Raw genomic sequence first — 25,653 nt, 5'->3', positions numbered from 1 at the left:
ATATTTTGACCAAGGAAAAACGTCTCTATTTTGCTAAGAAAAACATGTTTGACAAGTGAGGACAGGATGAAGGGAAAAGCTGAATCTAGAATTTGTTTAGTTTTCACGAATTACTTGTGTAAAATATTTTGACTACGGAAAGCGTTACTATAAAACGGTTTTGACAAGAGATTTGTGTTTTCTAGAAGCATTCGTTAAAAATATGGAGACCAAGAAAGGCGTTTCTGTCCAATATATGTGGACAGGACAAGGAAATACGCCTCGGACAAACGCTCACAAAACGGAGAAACACGTTCGGTCTGAGATTTATGACGCGCGTGTGCGTGAAGTGTTTATCCAACAGGCGCAGAATGAAAGTGAAAATTCCTTTATTCTCGAGCCAAGTGTTGACCTCTCCACCCTCAGAGTTTTAACCGAACTCAGCCAGCTCAGCTCAGCTCACGAACCATTGCATGAACCCCTCAGCCATAAACGTTGAATATAAACTTATATCCTGCAGCACTTAGGTGAAATTAAAGCTAATTAGGATTATTACAAGGGGTCGGATTATTAGGGTTTATTAAGCGCACCAGCTAACCCACCACGCGGGTTAATCATATTATGAAGGCGATAGCGTAAATGGAGTCTCTCCCCTTCCGTTGTTAAGTGTTTTTAAAATGCCTTTTCTGCAGGATTTTCTTTCTGTTTTGTTTTCTTGTCTCATTATCTCTACTTGATTATCTCATGTCATTACATGCGCGGTTTTGTTATCAACTTTGCTCGTATCCGATTTCTTTATTCTTTCCATGTTAATGTTTCTTATTATGCTTTCATATTATCATCGCTATTCGGGGTTACTTTTTAACTTTACTTTTGGTAATGATTTTTACGCTGCTTTATCTCAATTGTATGGTTATTGTGAACTTTTTCACCTATACTATTGTGTGATTTATCCATTTTTCCTTACATCTGTTCTCTCCTTTTATTTTTTTATTGTATTTTTTCATAGAAACTTTAGTTCATTTTCCATCAGTCCACTGATATAAGTGTGTTAAATGATCATTGTTAGCGCTACTTTCATATGTTTTTTTTTTTTTTGTTCATTAAGAAGGGGATTATGGTTTTCGATAATCTTATAAATATTTTTCTTAATTCACATGTTATAAGAGAATATTCAACTAAGAGAATTATTCAGTTTGAATGAAGATAGTTATTTTGTACGACTCAAGAAAATGTAGAAAAGCGGCGAAAATCCCACATCTTTTGAGGCGAATGTAACGCAGTATTGATCAAGCAGTGATTATAGACTTCACCTCCAAGGTGATGACAGAGGCTCCTTTTAAAATAACACAGGTCTTACGATTCAGGCATTAAAGGTTATGTTCTGAAAATATTCAGCTCGATGACCTGTGCTTCATTTAAACTCCATATAAGGCCTTTAAATAAAACAATATGGCCATTTTCACGTGAAACTTTTTTTGCCCTTGCTCCAGGTTCCCAAACCGTTACACGATCCTTCATATACGAAGCATTTTCATAAGTAATTTGTATTCTTGTTACCAGCGAATAACTTTCTTGAAGGGAAGTCAATATCATTAACCTTTATTTTATTATAATCAATCCCTTCCTTGAGAGAACGCATTTCCGTTGTTGCTTTTGTGTGTGTTATTTTGCCTTGACTGCTTTAATAACGTATGTCGGATAATGCACCTCCCCAATTTACTTCGTCGTTGCCACAAACCCTAGTATTAGAGATTGTTGTTAAGTGGAGTTTCCTATATGATCTGGGTAACTTAGGTTTTCTGCGTTTTCCTCATAATTCCAGAAATGTAACTATGCTCTTGTTCCTCGTTTATAATAATAATAATAATAATAATAATAATAATAATAATAATAATAATAATAATAATAATAATAAAGGTAATCCATCCTTTACATTTGTCTCTATCGGGAAATAAAAAAGGATCATACTATAAAAATAAGCGCTGCGTAATTCGCATGCCATTACAAGCGGAATTCCATGATATTATAAAGATAGCAGCTAATCCCTGGTAACATTAGGCTTTTTAGCGCACGAAGCTAAATTATACGTCTTCTAAATCATGAATATTTACTTTTATATTTTTGGTGAATTGAAGTGAATATTTGAATTTGTTGAATGCTTGTATTTGTTAAGTGAATAGTTGAATTTATTGAGAGTGCTCGAATTTGTTAAGTGAATATTTGATTTTGTTGAGAGAATGCTTGAATTTGTTAAGTGAATATATGATTTTGTTAAGTGAATTTTGACTTTGTGGATATTTAAATTTGTTAAGTAAATGCTTGACTTTAAGTGAATATTTCAATTAGTTGAGATTGTTTGACTTAAAGATGCTAGAATTTTTAAGTGAATATTTAAATTTGTTGAGAGAATGATTGAATTTAAGTGAATTTTCGAATTTGTTGAATGCTGGAATATGTTAAGTGATGATTTGAATTTGTTGAGAGAATGCTTGAATTTGTTGAGTGAGTGTGAAATTTTTAAGTGATTTTTTGAATTTGTTGAGAGAATGCTTGAATTTGCAAAGAGAATTCTTGAATTTAAGTGAATCTTTGAATTTGTTGAGAGTATGCTCGACTTCATTAAGTGAATATTTTTTTTTATTATAATTGGAGTCTGAAGAGTATTTTGTCACCACAAACGAAGCCAAAACTTTCGAATGAGTATGAGAGATTGAGTATCAAGTATAAATGAAAAGTGCTTGGTTAAGGCAGCAAAGACCTCTTGTAAGAAGTAGGGGTTTTAAAGGCATAAACAAAGGCAAGATTTCCTTTCCAGTGAAAGAGGATGAATTTGGCAGTGACTACTTTTTGGTTTTTCTCTGGGCCACCCCGTAGCGGGTTACTGCTGTCAGTTCATCTCACGTGGTGTATTGTGGGCATTACTTAAGGGGTCTTTGCAGCTCCCCAGCGGCCCCTAGCTGCTGTCTGTCATTTCTTTTACTGTACCTCTGTACAAATTATCGTCCTTCCATTTGACTTTTCAACCTTTCTAAAAATGATTTCCATAAAATAGGCTACAGTATGGATTTTATTTTTTTTCCGACGAAAAGAGAGGATATATTTCTCCGAAGATTCAATTTTGCCATGACCTCCTATTGGAAATTAAATTCAACTTAGTAGACGAGACAATCATTGATTTATTGGTTTCCTATTGCGACTCTGATTCTTCCTGATCTTAATAGGAAGCTCTCAGGAAGATATTATAGAAAGAGCAGGCTGGAATAAAAAAAAAAATTCTTGGCTTACATTATTAATCACATTATGATTTATTTTTATAGGTATTTTCATTTATTGGGCATATGTATATTTTTGATTACGTAATGTAGAAAATGTAAGAGATATATACCGTTTATTACTGATAAATTTCGGGGGTTGTTAGTACGAGGTTAATTACTGTGAAGTCTCTTGCAGCATTATGCACATTTTAGGCCTATTGCAAGATTTGATTTTTGTTTTACAATGTGTGTGCTTTTTTGTATAAATAATGAAAGTTGAAATAAGTCATATTTACTGCAAGTGAAATGATCTAATGCTTTATCCATATTTTAGGTTGCCTCGTGACATTTAAGAATGATTTGCCGTAAGACTTCTCTTAATTGGATCTTAACATATTCCGGGAAATACACATAATATTCTTTTAATAACATTTTGTATAGCTTGTTTTTATAACCAAATTTTTAATGCTAAACATCCACTGTCCATCTCTGTCAGTTTTACGAAGCTGTTTTAACCTGCTCCTCTTAATATTACATGAAAAAAAATCCTCCTTTTCTTAATATATATTTCCTTTTATATTGGATATTAAAAACAAATTGACATTTTTAAGTTCCTTGATGTAATATTTATGGCATTATATATTATTGATTTTTAATTGTATTTCGTGACTTTAAGTATTGTCATCCATTTTGCATCATATAAACTCTAATAATGAAAACTGTTACATTTTTAAAAAGCTGTACATAACTTAATCTTTCTGGTCTGGTGAGCGAGACAAGAAGTTGGTCAATACCGCATGAAAGTGACTGTAAATGGAGAGGAAGCAGAACCTTTTAAAAGAACTTGATTTTCTTCATCAGAGTCGACATCGTGTATGGCATCTGTTTTTTGTTATTTTTATCCTCATCCGGAGAATAAGACTCGTACTGGATGCCAACTAAGCGAGTAACACTGAGCAGCATGGATGCCAAATCTTCTTCGCCGCCGTCCTTGTCGAGAATTTTGGTCAGGAAGTAAATGAATACGCTTGCCTCTCTTCCGGAATTTCTTGTGGAGCGGAAAGAGTACGTGCCTGCATAAATGAAAATCATGGCATGTTCCAGTATGTCTGTAATCATAACTTTCTTATTGTAACTGACCTATCTTTAAACTTTTCTGTGGCAGAAACTAGGAATGCAAACTTTCCAGTGGATATCCTATTTCAAATTATAGTGTGCCAAGAAAATTGCCCACATTTACCCCCTTTTTTTGGGGAAAACCCACTTACGGAAGGTATTTTTTCTATATTTCGTTTTTTCTCCAAAATGGAGCGTTGCATGTAAAAATGTACACGAATAAAAAAAAAATGGGAATTAAATTCTGCACCAATTCTTCTTAATGATTTTTTTTTTTTTTTTTTTGCTTTCAGGTTTTGGCAAGGAGACTTGTGGATGGCAATAGCTGCTATGGAAAGGCTAGATGCTGCTCATAGTTAGTGAAGTACAGCACGGTGGACTGAGCATGATGCTAAATAATAGCCTACTATATTGCAGCATATAGATGATACTGTATTGGTGGATGTTTGTAACAGTGAACAAGAACATGGTGATAAACAGCAGACTAGAGCATGATGATAACTAGTTGATTAATGTATGTGGTAGATAGTGGACTGGTGCATGAACGCTTGGGCACAGTGTACTGATGGTTAACAGTGGGCACTTGGTGGATGCACACTGTAGATTCACTGTAATTACATATGTCAGTTCAAAATATAAGACGATGGATGATATCAACTGGGACCTCTGTTGCATTTGTCAGTTGGATAAAAATGAACGGTTGACGAAACCAAGAAAAGAAGGACTTATAACACTTGGGAAAGATTTGAATGACTTTAAAGAATTTGTTTGTCAGGTATTACAGCAACTCTTATTTCAAATAATGCAAAAACCACAATTTTTATAGGAGTTACTGTTGCAGCTCTCGTGTTAAGAGGTTGCACCAAAATCGAGAAACAGGTGCACAGAGTTCTAAAAAAAAAAAAAAAAAAAAAAAAAAAAAGTCAGCTGGATAATCTGACCCTTCAGGTCATGATGTAAGGTTGTGTGTTATCTGTGAGGGAGAAAATCAGGACAATCTGCATAAAGTAGCTACTGACAATGTCGATTACAATCTCAAAAGTTGGGCAGAGTCGAGTAAAACTTTTATATTATTTGGACGGCTGACTGCGCAAGCTGCTTATGCCCATGCAGGCGACACTGACTACCATGTTAAATGCTATTTACATTTAAGAGACGCGGCTCGGGCTGCACATCGTCGAACATCTACAAGCCCTACTCCACCTCATTTCAATCCAATTGCCTGTGCTCAAATTGTGGCATTTGTTGAAGATTCACAATCACTTAAATTATCAGCTCTTCGAGAAATGTATCGCACATTGATGGAACAAAAGGGCAACCGTTCATTTTTATCCAACTGACAAATGCAACAGAGGTCCCAGTTGATATCATCTATCGTCTTATATTTTGAACTGACATATGTAATTACAGTGAATCTACAGTGTGCATCCACCAAGTGCCCACTGTTAACCATCAGTACACTGTGCCCAAGCGTTCATGCAGTCCACTATCTACCGCCTACATTAATCAACTAGTTAACATCATGCTCTAGTCTGCTGTGTATCACCAAGTTCTTGTTCACTGTCACAAACATCCACCAATGCAGTATCTATATGCTACCATATAGTAGTCCATTATTTAGCATCATGCTCAGTCCACCGTGCTGTACTTCACTAACTATGAGCATGCCTCTAGCCTTTCCATAGCAGCTATTGCCATCCACAAGTCTCCTTGCCAAAACACCTGAAATAAAAAAAAAAAAAAAGTTTAATCATGCAATGATTTTTTAAATAGCTATTAACGATTTTTTTCTCGTAATATTTATGCAGAAACCTTAATGTGTAGAACAAAATAATTCATATCTTGTGAAAGAAATATTTGCCCTACAATTTCATCTCTATTGTAATTCATATAGAAATGCATTATTCTTGAGTTATTAAAGGAAAAGTAATCGTGAAATCGATTTTTTTCATTTACGGCAAAATGTGCCGCCATTTGCGGGGCGATTTACGCAGAAACTATAATATTTTCAAGAATAACTAAATAAGAAGAATTTGTGCAGAATTTAATTTCCATTTTTTTTTTTATTCGTGTACATATTTACATGCAACCCTCCGTTTTGGAGAAAAAACGAAAAATAAAGAAAAAATACCTTCCGCTAGGGTTTTTTTTTCTTCAAAAAAAGGGGGTTAGTGTGGGCAATTTTCTTGGCACACTCTAGAATTCAAAATAGTATAACCTACGTCCGGGCCAAATTTGATGCTTTTAGATGAATCTGCACGATCAAGTCCCTAAGCTCCCCGACTACCAGGTGAGTTAAGAATAATTTAGGAGTAAAGTGTGAGTTAAGAGTCAATTGGGAATAGAGTGTGAGTTAAGAGTCATTTAGAAATAAAGTGTGAGTTAAGAGTCATTTAGGAATAAAGTGCGAGTTAAGAGTCATTTAGAATAAAGTGAGAGTTAAGAGTCATTTAGGAATAAAGTGTGATTTAAGAGTCATTTAGAAATAAAGTGTGAGTTAAGTCACTTAGGAATTAAGTGTGAGTTAAGAGTCATTTAGGAATAAAGTATGAATTAAAAGCCATCTAGGAATAAAGTGTGAGTTAAAAGTCATTAAGGAATACAGTGGGAGTTTTGGAATAAAGTGGGAATTGAGAGTCGGTTTATATATAAAAATAGATTATGTATGTATGTGTTGTGTGTGTGTGTATGTATGAGCCAGCATATATAACTGAAACACATTGAGCATATATATACCAACCAGACTTGGTATATAATTATATGACTAACTATCTAGAAATTAGCTTTGTGGGGATAAAACATCAAAGGGGGTGGGGATAGAAGGGCTTCTCTGAAATGGGCCTGGTTCTGCTCATAGACTTAGTAACTAAATAAACTTTACAAATTTATCATACCTATCAATGGCATCAAAGGGAGTGGGTTTTGAGTAAGGGCTGAGAGTGAGAGGGAGAGGAACTGAGAGAGAGAGAGAGTAGAAGAGGGGGTGTCAGGGAGGAGAGAGAGAGAGAGAGAGAGAGAGAGAGAGAGAGTGTGTTATTGGCTGTAATTCAGTTATCCCGAGCAGCGCCGGGTTGGTCAGCTGGTTAGGAATACCCAGTCAGCTAGTTGGGAATAAAGCGTGAGTTAAGAGTCACTTAAGACTAAACTGTGAGCTTAAGAGTCACTTAGGAATTAGGTGATTTTGCCAACTGACCTGGGTACGTGGCCCACATGATGAGCATATCGGTACACAAAGGAATCAAGTATTCTTTTTTAGACTGAATGGTCACATGATCAGTGACACTGGTGGTCTTTGTTTTCGTCAGCAGAACTCCTACATCACCTTCCTTCCCTCTGCAGGCCTGAATAAGAAAAAAAAAAAAACGTTGTCAGTTGTCAAGTGAAGGTTTGAGAAAAAATTTGAATTGAAGACATCAGATTAATGGGTGATTACTCTTTTTACCTTCATGCAAGATCCAGGCCGGGTACCGATTCTCTCTCTTGCCACCATCCTTCCGCTTCTCAGTGCCTCACAAGCGACAGTGTCTAGATCAAACTAGACACTGAGCGAACTGGATCTATTTCTCAGATACCCCAAACATTCTCTCTCTCTCTCTCAGTTACCTGAATGAAGAACATCTTTGGTTTCCCAGCTAATGTAGGGCAGTTTTCTGCCGTGAAATTCTCCCAGAGCTGCGACGTGAGAACCTCTCCGTCCCAGGCATACACATATTCCTTGTTGGATATTTTGTCGCGCTTTCCATGGCTCATAAAGACGGCTATCAGACTGTCACAGTCGCTGTGGTCGTATTGGCTCGCTGTTAATTAGGGAAGGAAGAAATTCGTCAACGAATAAACATATGAAATTTGAAATCAACAATAATTGCCTGGTATCGTCAGCTGTAGTATTTGTCTGTTTTTTTCAGAAACAAAGGCCTAGTGCCCATTTCCAACCAGAGCTGCAAATTCCCCTCTCTTTCCTCAAGTCGAGTATGTACAAGCCAAGGGACTTGCCTTCCTTCAAGATGTTTAGCAGCTCATCTTTCTTTGGATTCTCCAAATGAGTTCTGACCTCATAGCCCAGTTGTTCAAGAGAAGCTCTACAGAGATCGGCGTCATGTGAAGCGCATGGACGTGGAGTCAACTAATAATAATAATGATAATAAGAGATGGTAAAAACAGTACTGCACATTATATAATATTTCTAGATATAAATGTACCCATGCGCACGCAAGCACACATAGACACACACACACACACACACACATATATATATATATAGTGTGTATGTATGCATGTAGATATATTTATGGATACATAATTAATATACATTATATATATATATATATATATATATATATATATATATATATATATATATATATATATATATATATATATATATATATATATATATATATAGTGTATATATGTATGCATGTAGACATATATGGATACATAATTATATAAATATATCATATATATATATATATATATATATATATATATATATATATATATATATATATATATATATAATGACTATATATATGTTGTAAATGTAGCAAAATGTTCAATTTCACATTGGGATAAAATCAACTAAATGAATCGGGAAACCTTTGCATCGTCTCCATGAAGTCATACCTTGAGGGAGGCGTGGAATTTGCTGTAGGATATGACGATTGCAAGACCTCTTCTTTTGTGACTCATATTGTAATAGACACTGGAGCTTTCCACTGGCATTTCGGCAGTAGTCCGACTGGAACTGGAATTTCAGTTCTTAGTTCACACACATATACATATATACAAATTTTATACGTATATTTTGTATATATATGTATGTATGTATGTATATATATATATATATATATATATATATATATATATATATATATATATATATATATATATATTATATATATATATTATATGCACGTGTGCGTTTCCTGACGTATATATACGTATATTTGTATATATATGTATGTATATATATATATATATATATAAAATATATATATATATATATATATAATATATATATATATATATATATATATATATAGTATATGCGCACGTTCTTCTGTGTATGTTTATATATACGTGTGTATATACACTCACATGCATTAAGCATAAATTTTTATACAGAACAAACACATTTATACACTACATTTGCAGGTAGATAGTAGACAGATGCAGTGTAGTTATTATAAAAGCATATAACTTTTGAGGCATGGACATGACAGTTTAATAGATTTTTAAAAAATTGCTAGAACTAGAAATAGTTGTGCTTTGATTTAAAAAAAAAATTATAATAAAAAAAACAAATAAAAGACATGAAGTACACACTGATACTACATCATTTAGAAGAAGTCACTGATTCTCCATTTTTAAAAGAGTTGTTGCATACTTACTCTGCTGAATCATTAGTCGTTCCAATCTTGGTCGAGTCTGGGCTGTCGCTCAATGAATGGCTCCCTCCTCTTTGGCTGGATTTAAGTATTTTTTAGTTTTTTTCGACGGTTGCGTTCAAGATACGGGTTTAGAGTTTGAGGTGTAAGCGAAGAAAAAGCAGTTTATTTTATTTTATATTTTTACCTTGAATCGAGATAGATTATGGGAATGGTTAACTCTTGCCTACTCTCACCTACCCGCGGGCACTCAGATGCACAAACTGTATTGCTTTCTTCAGCTATATTATATGTGTGTGTGCGCGCGTGTACCTGACTGGGAATATTGAAGCAAGCTGCCGAAAATAATGGAAGATTCGTAAGTGATAGAAAAATGAAAAAGTTGACAGAATTTGAGCAAGTGTTGAGGTTAAAATAAACCAAGAAGATTGGACAGATAATATTAATATAGATAGTGAAAGAATAGACGTTATAGATTCGTTTATGGATATGTGAGTAGCTATTTCGGATGATGTTGAAATAAAACAAGGAATAAAAAATAAGCGAATAAAGGAAAGTAGGAGGTTGTGTTCGAAAGATAGTGAAGAGACCCCACTTTATGGTCTCTTCACTATCTTTCGAACACAACCTCCTGATAAGAATTGTAGATAAGAGGAACGAAGATAAAAGCTGGATTGAAGGATTACATTTTTTTCCTCTATCATTTTTCTTGTGAATTCTGATATCAATAGAGTAAGTCGGGATGTAGCGACAAAAAAAAAAAAAAAAAAAAAAAAAAGTTTCTTTCAAAACGGAAGATTATACTACGTATGCATCTACGAAAACAAATACATAAATATATTAATATGGAATTCGTACCCTTAGAGACCTATAAATACTTACGTCTGCGAATGTATTACTTCACAAAAACGAGAGAATGACTAGCTACGCAGACGGTTACAAATGAGATGTTGATTAAGCATAGAAAACGGAAGTTCGCTTCCAGCACGCCGTGGTTTTCAGTTCCTTATGGATAATTGGTGTAGGGGCTCGATTCACATAAGACGTGAGGCAACCATATCGTATATCCAACTTTTCATGAATAAAAACAAATGGAATTACAAAAGGTAATCAAGATACTTTGAGCCTTTTTCAGTATAATTATCATAATTAACCAAACAAAAACTTTCACTTTTCTTCTGATGATTGAAAAAGAAACCCACAAAATCAATGTGTAACGTGTGTACTTCTAAGTATTTACATTTAATTTTACTCCACACTGAGTACTTTCAGGCCCTATCTGTGGCCCATTTTCAACAGATGTTTGGGTCGTCAGCCTGGGTCAAGGCCCAGCAGTCTTCTGGAACTTCTCGTTGAGCTGTCATTTATGTGATGGCTGTTCTGGTTTCCTTGAGAGTTGCTAATCCCTTCTTGTCGCTCTGATATCCTGAGCTGATGGTCAATGAGATTAACACTTGTGGTAAGGGAGTGTTCACCAAAAGTCTGTTGGGCAAAAAAACTAATCTCCAGGTCAGCAGGGTCAATCTTATGGGATCTTCTGAGGTAAAACCTTTGTTTCCTATTACTTTAATATCTCTGATGAGTGCTCCTTCTACTACCCTCCCGTGACTAATTTTATTGCTATTCTATATAAGCCTACTGTTTTTGAAATCCATCCTATGGTCATGTTCCCAACAATGCCTAGCTATAGCACTCCCGAGAGTTAAGCTGTACTGCCCTTTTGTGTTCTTGGATTCTAATCCTTATTCTTCTACCTGATTCCCCCACATATTTGTCCTCACAATTGTTGCCATTGATTATGTATACCCCCGCTACATCATCCGTATTAGTCTTCTCCTTCCAATTTATTTTTACATACTTTGTTTTTTACTGTATTATCAAAGGTATACACAAATTTATATTTACTTTCTTTCATTTTTGAAGTGATTTGTTTCATTTTAGGCATAAAAGGGAGGGCAACTATTTTCTTGTTTTCTTTATTCCACGTACTCTGTGCATTTGCTCTGTAAAAAATCTTCCTAGCTTTAAGTGCCCTTTTTCTGAACCATTCCGGGTATGCTAATGCATCAAAGCTTTTATCGATGTAATTTATTTCTTGCTCTATCTTGCAAGGGTCACACGTTCTCATTCCCCTAAAAAATAAACCTGTTAGAACACCTATTTTTATATCATGACTGTGAAAAGAGAAGAAATTAATATATGAGTTTGTATGTGTGGGCTTTCTATATGTGCAAAGTTCATATCCTGTTTCTTTCCTTTCTATGAATATGTCTAAAAAGGGCAGTTTATTATTGTTACTTTTCTCTAAAGTGAACTGGATGTTGTTATAAAACTTATTGAGTTCATCTAGAAAAGTTTCTATTTCATTTTCATCACCCAGCAAAATAGCAAAAATATCATCCACATATCTCCACCATCCTTGTAGTTTTAAGTTAGGGACATTAACATTAGGAACTAGATTGGTTTCGAAATATTCCATATAGATGTTAGCGAGTATAGGTGATAATGAGGACCCCATAGCTACTCCATATTTCTGTTTGTAAACTTGTCCCTCTCAATGAAACCAGAACAGCCATCACATAAATGACAGCTCAACGAGAAGAAGTTCCAGAAGACTGCTGGGCCTTGACCCAGGCTGACAACCCAAACATCTCTTGAAAATGGGCCACAGATAGGGCCTGAAAGTACTCAGTGTGGAGTAAAATTAAATGTAAATACTTAGAAGTAAACACGTTACACAGTGATTTTGTGGGTTTCTTTTTCAATTATCATAATTAGTACACAAGCAGATACTGTCATTTATGTTTTCTTTATGCAGTTAGTTCGTACAGTTAACCGGAAATTCTGTACTGGGTATCATTTTACTCTGTCTCTCACAAACATCGGGAAGCTTTCTTTTACTTGTAAATAAACGTTACTGACAGTAACAGTATACAAGCCCATGAAAAATCTAGACTTTATTATAATCAGGTTTTACCCGGGACATTTCATGGCTTAAAAAAATCTTATTTTTTCGATTTTCATGTTATGTAGTGATCTTTAGATAATTTTTTATCTTTGAAAAATATCATAAAAATCATTTGATTAATCAGACAAACAGACAGACAGACATTACCTCGATTCAGGAGCAGAAGCAGAAGCATTCCCAGAGTCCATTTTCAGTTTGGATCAGTAGGCCTAGTGGAAAAGTAGAAATGGGTTAATATTCCTAGATACTCCGTTCTTTTAATGTTGTGAATACATAAAAAAAACTTCATTATTGAAAGAAATTGCCTTTGCCTAAAATTTTGAATGTGTCAAATTCCGCTAATTTTGTCTTATCAATTACGAAAGATGCATGCATCCGATTTTCCTGGTAAAATTTTAGATATTTTGTCATTATAAATCATATTCATCTATTTTACTACCTGTAGGAGTGCTGAGGAAGTTTTGACGCCACTTTTTTTCAAAGTAATTAACCTGTTATTCTTTGTGTTTATGGTAAAACTGAAGAAGCAAGTGTTATTTACGGCGATGTAACACCAGAGCCATGGGCGCCCGCACATAGGGGCGCGAGCGGGCACCTGCCCTCCCCCCCCCATATATATATATATATAATATATATATATATATATATATATATATATATATATATATTGTTACGAAGTGCCAAGTATCTGGTTACCATGCATCAAATATTACCTCACCAAAAGCCAAACACCTGAACCCTCATAACACATTTAAACGACTGAATACACTAAAGGCAACAGTGATCCCTTAACACTTACCAGTATTGCAGAAAATCAGACTAAGTTCATCAAAACAGGTGTGAGGTAATCTTGTAAGTAATTAAATTAATCAAAGGGCATCACTCCATCAACAACTTTCAAAACTCTAAGTATTTCCCTGATTTCAGAAGTCTAAGTACTTCCCTGGTTCTAGGTCACTTCAATTAAATTGAAGGAAAGCAAATCAATTACCACTCTATGTTTCTACCTAACATGAATATAATTATAATTATATATATTTATACTGGTGTAAGATAAAGAAAACACTTATATAAATTTTAAATACAAAAATTTATTATTAAATTCAAAATTTATAAGTGAAATTCACAATATCAGGGAAAATTACTGTTACTTGAAAACAAAGTAAAGTTTAATTAATTCTTGAATCAAATTAAGTAAAATAAATCAAAATTAATTTAGCACAAAAAAATTCAAGAAAATTAATTCAATCAAAATTCAAAAGTGTTAGGCAATAATTGAAAATTTGAAATTAATTTACAAGTGCTAAACAACAATAAAACTTGAAAAGAATTCTAAGTAAATGCAAATAAATTCACAAGTGTTAAATTTAATTAAATGTGCAATGATAAAGCAATGAAAATAACTAAGTCAATTAAATGGTGAATGCAAATGAAAATATAAAACAAAAAGACACACTTCAATAAGAAAATGAATAAGTGCACAAACAATGGAACAGACACAAACACAAAAAATATCAGCAATGTGTAAAAGTGTAAATCTTTTTCATAACACTGTAACCAACAGTTTTTACCAAACCTTCTTAACAGACAACAGTTCCTATCAATTATTAGTTAAACACACTCCCTATCCATTATTAGTTATTCACTGTTCCTAACAATTATTAGTTGCAACTAATAAAAATATAACACACTTTACCTTTTTTGGTATACCAACTTCTTTTCTTCTCTTGTAAATTACACTTTCACAAAAAACAAGGCGCCGTTACGAAATGTTTGTTCAGATTCCACAAAAGAAATTAAATAAACTAAATAAATTCTAAGAAATATCAAATATACAATTCTCACAATATGAGTGACCAAATTTACGTTACGTTAATTTAATCTCGATGTCGAGTGAGAGAGAGAGAGAGAGCGAGAGAGAGAGAGGTAGATCTAACTGCCTCGAGGTCTTAAGATCGAATGAAAATCTCTTCCTTTATGGAAATGACAGAGCAGATGTCTCAAAACGTTCTAGGCACAAAAGCTTCTCGAAAGTTCTGAAATCTGACGCAATCTTACATAAAAAAAATGCAATACCCACGTGGGACTTGACAAATACATACACGTACAAGACAAGATTGCTCAACAGATACGTACCCGATTGAAACGGAGGGTAAACGATAATTAAGATTGACATGTTTTTGATGACCACGTAAAAAGAGTCGAGCTCATTATCAAACGCGCTGACAGAGCAGGGACGCAAACGGATCTCGCAGACTCTAATTTCAAAGTGCTGACATAAAAGTTAAACATTTGCAGCTTTGAAAAGACAAGGATCTCTCTCTTTACGTTATATATATTTTCTTACATGACGTTAATGCGAAATCTGAACACACATTTTAAAACATCCTATTCTAAGCTATCTAGGAATCTGAAAAAATGTTACACAATCTACAAGACATTTCAAAGAGGGGAAAACATGCATTTTGAAAGTAGCAATATATAATATACCTCCCCCCAGAAGATTTTTTATCACGGTGTTGAATCCAACGATTCGCAACGAGATAAATAATCAGCAACTACATTGTTTTTGCCACTAATGTGCTGCACTCTTAAGTTATACTGTTGCAGGCACAAAGACCACCTGGTCAGTCTTTGATTATGGTTTTTCATTTTCTGGATAAATGACAGTGGATTGTGATCAGAAAACACTACAATTTCTTCATTCCTAGGTCTATTCACATACACTTCAAATTTTTTCAATGCGGTGATTAAGGCTAAAGTTTCCTTCTCAGATTGTTGTGATATACTTTCTGATGTTTTTTCAATTTTGTAGACATGAAGCATACAGGATGGTAGATATTATTTTTATCTTCTTGAAGTAGAATAGCTCCAACACCACAGTCTGACGCATCAACTTGTATCACAAATTTCTTGTCGAAGTCTGGAGCTTGAAGTACTGGTCTTGAAGTTATAATGGCTTTTACCTTCTCAAAGGATTCTTGACACTCTGGAGTCCAAATAAACTTAGCTTTGGGACTAGTCAAGTCTGTCAAGGGAGCTACTACGGCTGAGAAATTTGGGCAAAACGACGATAGAAACCAGCCATGCCTAAAAATCTCTGTAGCGTTTCCTGGTAGTAGGTGGGGTAGCCTTACGGATACCTTCTACATTAGCATTTACTGGAGCAAGAAGGCCTTTCCCAACTTCAAACCCAAGATACTGTACAGTTGCCTTTCCAAACTCACTCTTCTCTAGGTTGACTGTTAATCCTGCTTCTTGTAGTTTCTTGAAAACTTTCTTCAGAATCTTCAGATGTTCTTCCCACGTTGTAGAGTAAATCACGATGTCATCTAGGTATACACCTACTCCTTCTATTGATCCTAGCAGTTGATCCATCACTCGTTGAAATGTTGCGGGTGCATTCATCAGACCAAACGGCAGAACAGTATACTGATATAGTCCAAAAGGAGTAATAAAAGCTGACAGCAGCTTCGCATTCTCATCTAAGGGAATTTGATAATATCCTTTCAACAAGTCTATCTTGGAAACAAACTTGGCTTGCCCAATATTATCAAGTAACTGATCTATAAGAGGCAAAGGATAATTATCAGCCACACTGATAGAATTCAGCTTCCTATAATCAGTACCACATCCTAAATGAACCATCTGGTTTCTTCACTAACACACATGGAGAACTGAAGTGACTTGAACTGGGTTCTGCTAATCCATGTTGCAGCAAATACTCAACTTCTTTCTTCAAAACATCTCGATGATACGGTGATAAGCGATAGGCTCTTTGCTTGAAAGGTTTTCCATCTTCTTGAATCTTGATTTCATGCTTGGTCAGATCAGTACGTCTAGGCACATCTGAAAAAATTTCTGGAAAACTTCTAATTACGTCACTTAAGTCTTCACCTTGTTCAACACTCAGATGTTTCAGTTTATCCTCCAAATTTTCCAAAATTGAAGAATTATTCATCTTGCTTGCAGCTCCCAATTCATAGCCATCATCGTCTTCTGTAGATAAAGTTGTCTGGGTTACTGACACAGTTTCAGTTTTAGTTTCTGGTGAAATAAGGTTTTGTTCAAAGAGGTTCACATGTATCTTCCTTTGTCTTTTTCTTCTTTCTGGTGTATCAGTCACATAAGTTCTATCACTTAACTTCTGAATTAATCTGTAAGGACCTTGAAATTTATTAGTGAGGGGAAATCTCTTGACAGTAAGAACACTAACACTTGTTGACCAACACTAAAAACTTCTTAGCTTAGTCTTAGCATCAAATCTCCTTTTCATTTTCTCTGACTCATTTTCAAGTTTTCTAAAGAGAATTTTCTAATCCTCTTTCAACCTCTTCCTTAAGTTCTTCACATACTCTGCTTGGCTTTCCTCTTGATTTTCTTCCCAATTTTCTGCAAGAATCTTCAACGGTCCTCTAACTTCTCTTCCAAAAATCATCTCATTAGGTGAACATCCCATACTTTCTTGATAAGCATTCCTAACTTCAAACAACATTAATGGTAAACCAACATCCCATTCTCTTCCTGACTCAGAACAATACTTTGTCAGCATACTTTTCAATGTCTGGTGGAACCTTTCCAAGGCACCTTGAGTTTCTGGATGATAGGCAGTGGATAACTGTTGTTTCACTCCTAACAAATTCATCACATCCTGGAATAACTTTGAAGTAAAGTTTGTTCCTCTGTCACTTTGTACTATTTCTGGTATTCCAAACTTTGAGAAAAACTCCACAAGTTTTTCAGCAACTATCTTGGCAGATAGTTTGTAACAGGGATTGCTTCTGGATACCTTGTCACAGGACACATTAATGTCAACAAATACTCATTTCCTTTCTTTGTCTTCGGCAGCGGTCCAACCATATCTATAATCACTTTGCTAAAGGGTTCTCCTCTAACTTCTATAGGTTGTAGGGGGCTTTCTTGATGGTTTCATTCGTTTTCCAGCTATCTGGCAGGTATGACACTCACGACAAAACCTGCTAACATCTCTGTGAAGTCCAGGCCAGAAAAAATATTTCATGATCTTCTCCACAGTCTTCCTGATTCCCATATGTCCAGACTCATGAGCTACTGCAACCACTTGCTTTCTCAATGAATATGGAATCAAAATTTGATGATATTCGCCCCATACAGCATCTCCTGGTATATCTGTAGGTCTATACTTCTCATCAGTAAACCTTCCTTCAGATAGTAACAGGTAGGAGTTTGTTGCATCTCTTCTCGATCAACAACTCTGAAGAACAAATCAGTTAACGATGCATCCTTCTTCTGCAAGTCCATCAGCTTCTCTCTTGTCACTTGACCAACTTCAAAGGTTGAATTCTCAATATCTGCTAACTCAGCTACTGTAGTTTCACTACTGTCTTCAGCAACACTTTGACTACTCGGAGTCTCTTCAGGAACATCAGGTTCTTCTTCTTCGTCGTCGTCTTCTTCATCTTCTTGGGAAATCTCTTCTTGTCAGCGCTATGGGAAACTTCACTTCCCTGGAATAATTCTTCTAAGCACAAAGATCCTTCACTTGATCCTTCTTGGGTGTGTAAATCCTCAGTTTCTTCACTTACAGTCGTAGTCCTCTTCATACTTCTGGTAGTTACACAACTAGGAAACAGGTGGGGTTATTCTTCTCCAACTCTTCTGTAGGACTAATCCTCATGGTTTTGTCTGTCACTACAGGACAAGGAATAATGGCACACCACCAACTTCATTCCCCAACAGAAACATGTATACCTTCCACAGCCAGTGAGTCCTTTACAGCAAAATCAACATTCCCTGTCACCAATTCACATGACAGGTGTAAGCGGCATATAGGAGTTACTTCCTCTCCTCCTATACCCTTCAAAATAACTGAATCTCCTGTGAGACTCTTCTCCAAACTGAGGGTGAGAACCACGTACTACCACACTATGGTTACTCCCTGTATCGCGTAATATCTTGACTGGTACCTGCATACTTCCTTCTTGAGTTGACAGCATACCCTCATAGATATATGGCTTAAAAGCCTCCACACTGCTTAGCCACTCACTGCTTGAGGTAACATTTCCACTGGTTGCTAAACATTCAGCTTGTTTAGTTTCATTCTTCTCTGGAGTCTGATTCTTTCCCACACTGCTCTTCGTAGTTTGTTTCACAACTTGACTAACTGGTTTTGACTGCTGTTGATTCCGGTAACACTCTTGACTGTAGTGTCCTACTCTTCCACACTTGAAACAGACAACATTAGGTTTCTGTAACTGTCTTGAAAAACTGGATGAGGATTTCACATTAATTTGCTGAGCTGTATTTCCTTGTGTACTCTTAGTAGTATCACTTGAAGGTTTCCCATTAAATTTGTTCCTGTTATTTGGATAAGACTTAAAACCTGGGCGTTGTTGACTCTGGTACTTGACATTGTAATTACGTTTGCTACTGATTATATTGTAATCTTCACTAAGTGTAGCGGCTTTGTCAAGTTTCTTCACTTCTCTCTCTCTTAAATAGGCTCTTATATGTTCAGGAATTCCCTTAAGATACTGTTCAAGAACAAGTAACTCTTCTAACTCATCAAAAGTTTTAACTTTAGCAGCTTCTACCCAACGTTTTGAAACACCTTCTCACTTTGTAAGCATAATCTAAGAAGGTTCCCTTCTCATCTTTTCTTAAAATTCTGATCTCTCATTGTAGTACTCTGGGTCATCTGGTAAACTTGTAGCACACTGTGTTTAAGTACTTTGTAGTCTTTACACTGATCAGCTGTTAAGGCTAGATAAGCACTTCTCCCTTTACCAATCAAGACACTTTGTAGCAAAACTGACCATTTATCCTCTGGCCATCCCATACCTGAAGCCACTTTCTCAAAGTGATCAAAAAACTCATCTGGAGCTTCTTCAGTAAACTTAGGGATTAACTTCTGTACTCTCACTACATCAAATACAGGGTCTTGATTACCTTGGTTAGGGTTAGACGGTGTTACAGGTAATGTGGGATCTAGCTCGTTATTAATTCCATTTCCCTTTCATGTCTTGCGATTTCTCTTTCCTCTTTTATTCTTTCTCTTTCCTCTTCTGCTGCTTTTTTCTTCTTCTCTTTCTCTTCTTTCTTGTTTTTCCCTGTCTATTCTTTCTCTTTCAGCTGCATTCTCTCTCTTTCAGCTTGCTTCTCTCTCTTTCAGCAAGCATTTTTAGCTTAATCAAATTCTCTTCTGCTTCAATGCGTCTAAGCTCTAACTCTGCATCACTTTTCTCTTTCTTTTCTGCTTGCTTATTTATGAGAATCAGCACGTGCTACATTCAACAACTCTTGAGCCAATTCTAACTCATCTTCATCAGTTATTCTACCAGAGTTTATCAATGATTCCATAGCAATACATCTTATTTGTGCCTTTACCATACTAGTAGACACATAACCACCACATGCCTCTGCTAAAGCGCTCCACTGTGCTCTAGACAGAGTGGTTTCAGACAGAACTTGGACGGAAGGAGCTGCTAAAAATTCCTGAACATTGAACTGAGCCATTTTCCTCTAAGTTATCAATTTACAATTCAATACAATAAATGCAAAACAAAACTATATGGTCACTCTCCTAACAAAATATATTCCTAACACCACCAGTATATTCTAGAGTGATAATGAAATCTGCTTTCCCGGGTCTCTGGGCACCATTAAATAATGTTACGAAGTGCCAAGTATCTGGTTACCATGCATAATATTACCTCACCAAAAGCCAAACACCTGAACCCTCATAACACATTTAAACGACTGAATACACTAAAGGCAACAGTGATCCCTTAACACTTACCAGTATTGCAGAAAATCAGACTAAGTTCATCAAAACAGGTGTGAGGTAATCTTGTAAGTAATTAAATTAATCAAAGGGCATCACTCCATCAACAACTTTCAAAACTCTAAGTATTTCCCTGATTTCAGAAGTCTAAGTACTTCCCTGGTTCTAGGTCACTTCAATTAAATTGAAGGAAAGCAAATCAATTACCACTCTATGTTTCTACCTAACATGAATATAATTATAATTATATATTTATACTGGTGTAAGATAAAGAAAACACTTATATAAATTTTAAATACAAAAATTTATTATTAAATTCAAATTTATAAGTGAAATTCACAATATCAGGGAAAATTACTGTTACTTGAAAACAAAGTAAAGTTTAATTAATTCTTGATCAAATTAAGTAAAATTTTAATCAAAATTAATTTATCACAAAATTCAAGAAAATTAATTCAATCAAAATTCAAAAGTGTTAGGCAATAATTGAAAATTTGAAATTAATTTACAAGTGCTAAACAACAATAAAACTTGAAAAGAATTCTAAGTAAATGCAAATAAATTCACAAGTGTTAAATTTAATTAAATGTGCAATGATAAAAAGCAATGAAAATAAACTAAGTCAATTAAATGGTGAATGCAAATGAAAATATAAAACAAAAAGACACACTTCAATAAGAAAATGAATAAGTGCACAAACAATGGAACAGACACAAACACAAAAAAATATCAGCAATGTGTAAAAGTGTAAATCTTTTTCATAACACTGTAACCAACAGTTTTTACCAAACCTTCTTAACAGACAACAGTTCCTATCAATTATTAGTTAAACACACTCCCTATCCATTATAGTTATTCACTGTTCCTAACAATTATTAGTTGCAACTAATGAAAATATAACACACTTTACCTTTTTGGTATACCAACTTCTTTTCTTCTCTTGTAAATTACACTTTCACAAAAAACAAGGCGCCGTACGAAATGTTTGTTCAGATTCCACAAAAGAAATTAAATAAACTAAATAAATTCTAAGAAATATCAAATATACAATTCTCACAATATGAGTGACCAAATTTACGTTACGTTAATTTAATCTCGATGTCGAGTGAGAGAGAGAGAGAGAGCGAGAGAGAGAGAGGAAGATCTAACTGCCTCGAGGTCTTAAGATCGAATGAAAATCTCTTCCTTTATGGAAATGACAGAGCAGATGTCTCAAAAACGTTCTAGGCACAAAAGCTTCTCGAAAGTTCTGAAATCTGACGCAATCTACATAAAAAAAATGCAATACCCACGTGGACTTGACAAATACATACACGTACAAGACAAGATTGCTCAACAGATACGTACCCGATTGAAACGGAGGGTAAACGATAATTAAGATTGACATGTTTTTGATGACCACGTAAAAAGAGTCGAGCTCATTATCAAACGCGCTGACAGAGCAGGGACGCAAACGGATCTCGCAGACTCTAATTTCAAAGTGCTGACATAAAAGTTAAACATTTGCAGCTTTGAAAAGACAAGGATCTCTCTTTACGTTCTATATATTTTCTTACATGACGTTAATGCGAAATCTGAACACACATTTTAAAACTTCCTATTCTAAGCTATAGGAATCTGAAAAAATGTTACACAATCTACAAGACATTTCAAAGAGGGGAAAACATGCATTTTGAAAGTAGCAATATATATAATATATATATATATATATATATATATATATATATATATATATATATTATATATATGTGTGTGTGTGTGTGTGTGTGTATCAAGATCAAGTTTTTAACATTTAACTACGTCACTTTTGTTTTCCTTCCATTTTACAATATATTCTTTCAGTTTAAGTAAATTAAAGGTATCATTATGTATTGTATAATATTTTATACTGTATACAGCAGCGTTGTTCTTTCCAGAAATACTTCATTCAGCTGAACACTATATGGAACTATTGGAAAAATTATGAAAGTAACATTGTATTTTTTCTTTATCGCACCTTGCTTCATTTAAGATATTGGCATCGCAGTTCCATTGCGTATAATATATATCTGGGTATATATATATATATATATATATATATATATATATATATATATATATATATATATATATCGAGCTACAATGTCCTTTAATATCTAATTCGCTCTACCTCGGAATTAATGTATTTTCATATATGCTTAACCGAAGGGGATTTTTTTTTTTCTCTCGATAATAGACTTTGCCTCCTCTTGGAAAATATGCTGCAGGCGCCCAATACCCAAGCGAACGTAACAACCCCACTTTTGACATCAGTATTTGTTACTTACAGCGAGTTGTATTTCCATCTGCCAAATGTAGGTGCTGGACCAAATATTATTTATTTCCTTTTACATGTAACAAAAATGAACCATCATGCTCGCTACGATCAGGATTATTTGATTACTCTGTGGAAATCTGAATGTTTGATTTCTTAGATTTGGAATATAAAATATGAGACTGATCAGTTTCCTTTCTCGTTGCCAGTAGTACTGGAAGATAAATAAAGGTGACTGTATTGGACAACTGACTTTAAAAATTTGCAAATGTTTTCAGCCATGTTATCCTCGATTAGCTAAATACAGACCTTCATGATTATTTGCCAGTAAGTATTGTGTCTTCTAGTTGCATTTTTTGCTTGACTGGTCAAACGCGATTTAGAATATTGCAGTTTTCAGCAACTCTTGATAGTCATCTTCCTCAGTCATTTGAATAATCAGTAATTAATAACACATTTTAAGTGTTGCAAATTTTTAAAACTTCCAGTGTTGTTGTTGGTAGTTGATGATTTTCGAAAATCTGTCAATTCATTGCTTTCTATGAAGAATAGAACATGCATATTAGAAAAGAAACCACGAAAGAAGAAAGGCTATTTACTGTGTCGCTGTGTAAATCAATAAACCTCTGTTCACTTGACCTAATGTCAGGTCTATATGTTAGTGTAATGAACTTTTTCATGTGGTCATTTGCTGAACCCCAGGTACACTAAGGTCAACCTTACGATGATAGTCTAGGTTAGGTTAATATAGGTTAGGTTTTTACACTCATTACAGTAATTAAATTTACAAAATTTAACTGCTCCTAAAGTTGACTGTTGGTATATGTCTCAATAGATTTATATATCTATCTATCTATGTATCTCCCGAAGAACACCTGGAAATGATACACTTTATTACTTGAATAACTGTTTCTCAAAGTGTCCTACCTTTATGCAGAACGTGACTGACGCAGCGCCACCGCAGTCTCTGTATATGAAGATTTTGTAGATAGTTACTGTATTTGGAAATAAAAAATGAATTTCCCTTATCGCAAACTGATACTTAATCTTATCTAAAACTGATTCTACACCCCAATTTTCGGTTACATTTCAAGAGAATTGCTAATCAAGGTAGTTTTCACACCTTTTTTTTTTTTTTTTTTTCTCGTAGGGGTATCGATTTTTGAGCCTTTTACTTTACCTCCATTCCCACTGCCTATCCTTAATTTTGCCGTCCAACTTCCCTGGCTGAGAGTTTCATAAAGCATTGTACTGCAGACAGAAACCTCGATTGCGCATTTTTACTTGTTTCCGGTCTGGGTAATTAACCCGTCCAAGCCTCCATCTTCGTCATCTGTGTTACGAATGTTAATTATAAAATTCTTGATTCTTTACTCTTTATTCATTAATTAATAGTCTTTCTTATGGTTTGCTTTTCATAGATAATCTATCTCATTAACGTAACATCTCGAAAATAGCCATCCTTGTTTGACTGCCGAACAAGCAAATCGCGACCGTGAGATCCGAATCGATAAAGGTTATAATGTCTTCTCAGGAAGTAGAGCGAAACGTTTATTTTTGGGTTAATGATGATCAATACCTTCGTTAAGTCATGCGAAGGGTTTTTCGATATGGCGTGACGTCATAATAGCCTCATGCTCTAAAATCCGCCGGCAGACTCCTTATCCTCTTACATACTCAATCCTGCCCTGCTTTAACTTGTGAATTTACCCCGGACTAAGTTGCAGTTTTGCACCTGACCAGAGATAAGTTAGGAAATCAATCGAATTCTTGTCAATAAGGCGTTGCCATAGCAACCTAGCGACCGCTGACATATCTGAGGGCTTTGAAGAGCGAACATTTTATTTTAGTTTTTTTTTCTGTGCGCGCACACTATAGTCGGCGCAGTTATACCAAGTTGAATTCTGCGCACTTTGGTGTGCCCGCCCAGGCAGTTCTGTGGAGATTAAACCATCTAAACCGTCATCCAAACGACTATTAAGTACTTACTGGTTTATCCGCAGTGCACTTCTTTTCATTTCGTATCAGTTCGAGGATCATAAATCGCATTGATATGTGAGATTTCTCCGAGGAAGTTCCCAATTTAACCACCACTTGAACATTGTTCTTACAGTTAGGAGTTTATTTGCAGTGTACTTAATTCGTGCATAGTAATATTGTACCATTTGTCGAAGCAAAAAGTGCTGTTACTGAAAATTGATTACTATTTCTACGGTATCTTTATTTTTGGAGATTAAACCTTACGAACCACCACACCAAGCAAGGTACTTGTAGTTACTGGCTCATCAAAAGTGATCGGCACCTATTTTCCATAAATTAGTAGTGAATCAAAAAGGCGTTGACTGGAAGAGAGAGAGAGAGAGAGAGAGTCGGTAGCACTTTGGCTGGTTGTACGCGTCCTACTCAGAGGTGCTAGTCATAAACGCCGTATGGTACATGCAAAGTAGGTGGCCGCAAGAGGATATCTTTTATTAGTATAATTTGTCGACCACACTATAGAAATGGGCGAATGTGATACTTTGATCCTCGAAGGGGTATAGTATTTCCAAAACGACCAGACCTCTCTGGCGGGGCTGTTTGGGTCCTCCCACGAGTGTTTCATCTCCGCATATGTGCCAAATTTGTAACGAGAGATAAAACCTTTTCTCCCATTACAGATATCAAACATCATCTTTTCCGATAAGCAAAATTGATAGTTTTTTAATGCAATAACAAGAAACCGAATAAGATTTTCTGTCAACAAGGCTTTTATTTTTTTTATGTGCTCTTGCCAATATTTCAAACTGGCCGACGTGCGTTTAAATTCATGGATAAGCCTCTTAAAACTGTCTCCAGGGAGCACTTTCGATGGTCACGGTATATGTCTGGAGGCATCTCTCCTTTCTACAAAT

The 25,653-nt window shown here is 35.1% G+C and overlaps 1 protein-coding gene across 1 annotated transcript in view; it reads right to left on the bottom strand.

Annotated features, from left to right (window-relative positions):
• Nucleotides 1-3,785: 3,785 nt before the first annotated feature.
• LOC135222859 (caspase-1-like) overlaps nt 3,786-25,653 on the bottom strand; it is a 22,302-nt gene continuing 434 nt past the window's right edge. The window contains exons 2-9 of the mRNA XM_064261196.1: nt 23,690-23,729; nt 12,855-12,916; nt 9,743-9,817; nt 8,976-9,096; nt 8,346-8,475; nt 7,956-8,149; nt 7,546-7,693; nt 3,786-4,309 (exon numbers count right to left, since the gene is read on the bottom strand). Coding sequence (XP_064117266.1) covers nt 4,071-4,309; nt 7,546-7,693; nt 7,956-8,149; nt 8,346-8,475; nt 8,976-9,096; nt 9,743-9,817; nt 12,855-12,895 — 948 coding nt within the window. The 5' untranslated portion in view covers nt 12,896-12,916; nt 23,690-23,729 and the 3' untranslated portion in view covers nt 3,786-4,070. The remainder of the gene's footprint in view (nt 4,310-7,545; nt 7,694-7,955; nt 8,150-8,345; nt 8,476-8,975; nt 9,097-9,742; nt 9,818-12,854; nt 12,917-23,689; nt 23,730-25,653) is intronic.

Source organism: Macrobrachium nipponense, chromosome 8 (genome assembly GCF_015104395.2).
Source record: "Macrobrachium nipponense isolate FS-2020 chromosome 8, ASM1510439v2, whole genome shotgun sequence".
In the NCBI taxonomy this organism is placed as follows: domain Eukaryota; kingdom Metazoa; phylum Arthropoda; class Malacostraca; order Decapoda; family Palaemonidae; genus Macrobrachium; species Macrobrachium nipponense.
The sequence above is the reverse complement of the archived record's forward strand: the minus strand, read 5'-3'. Positions and strand labels throughout refer to the sequence as shown.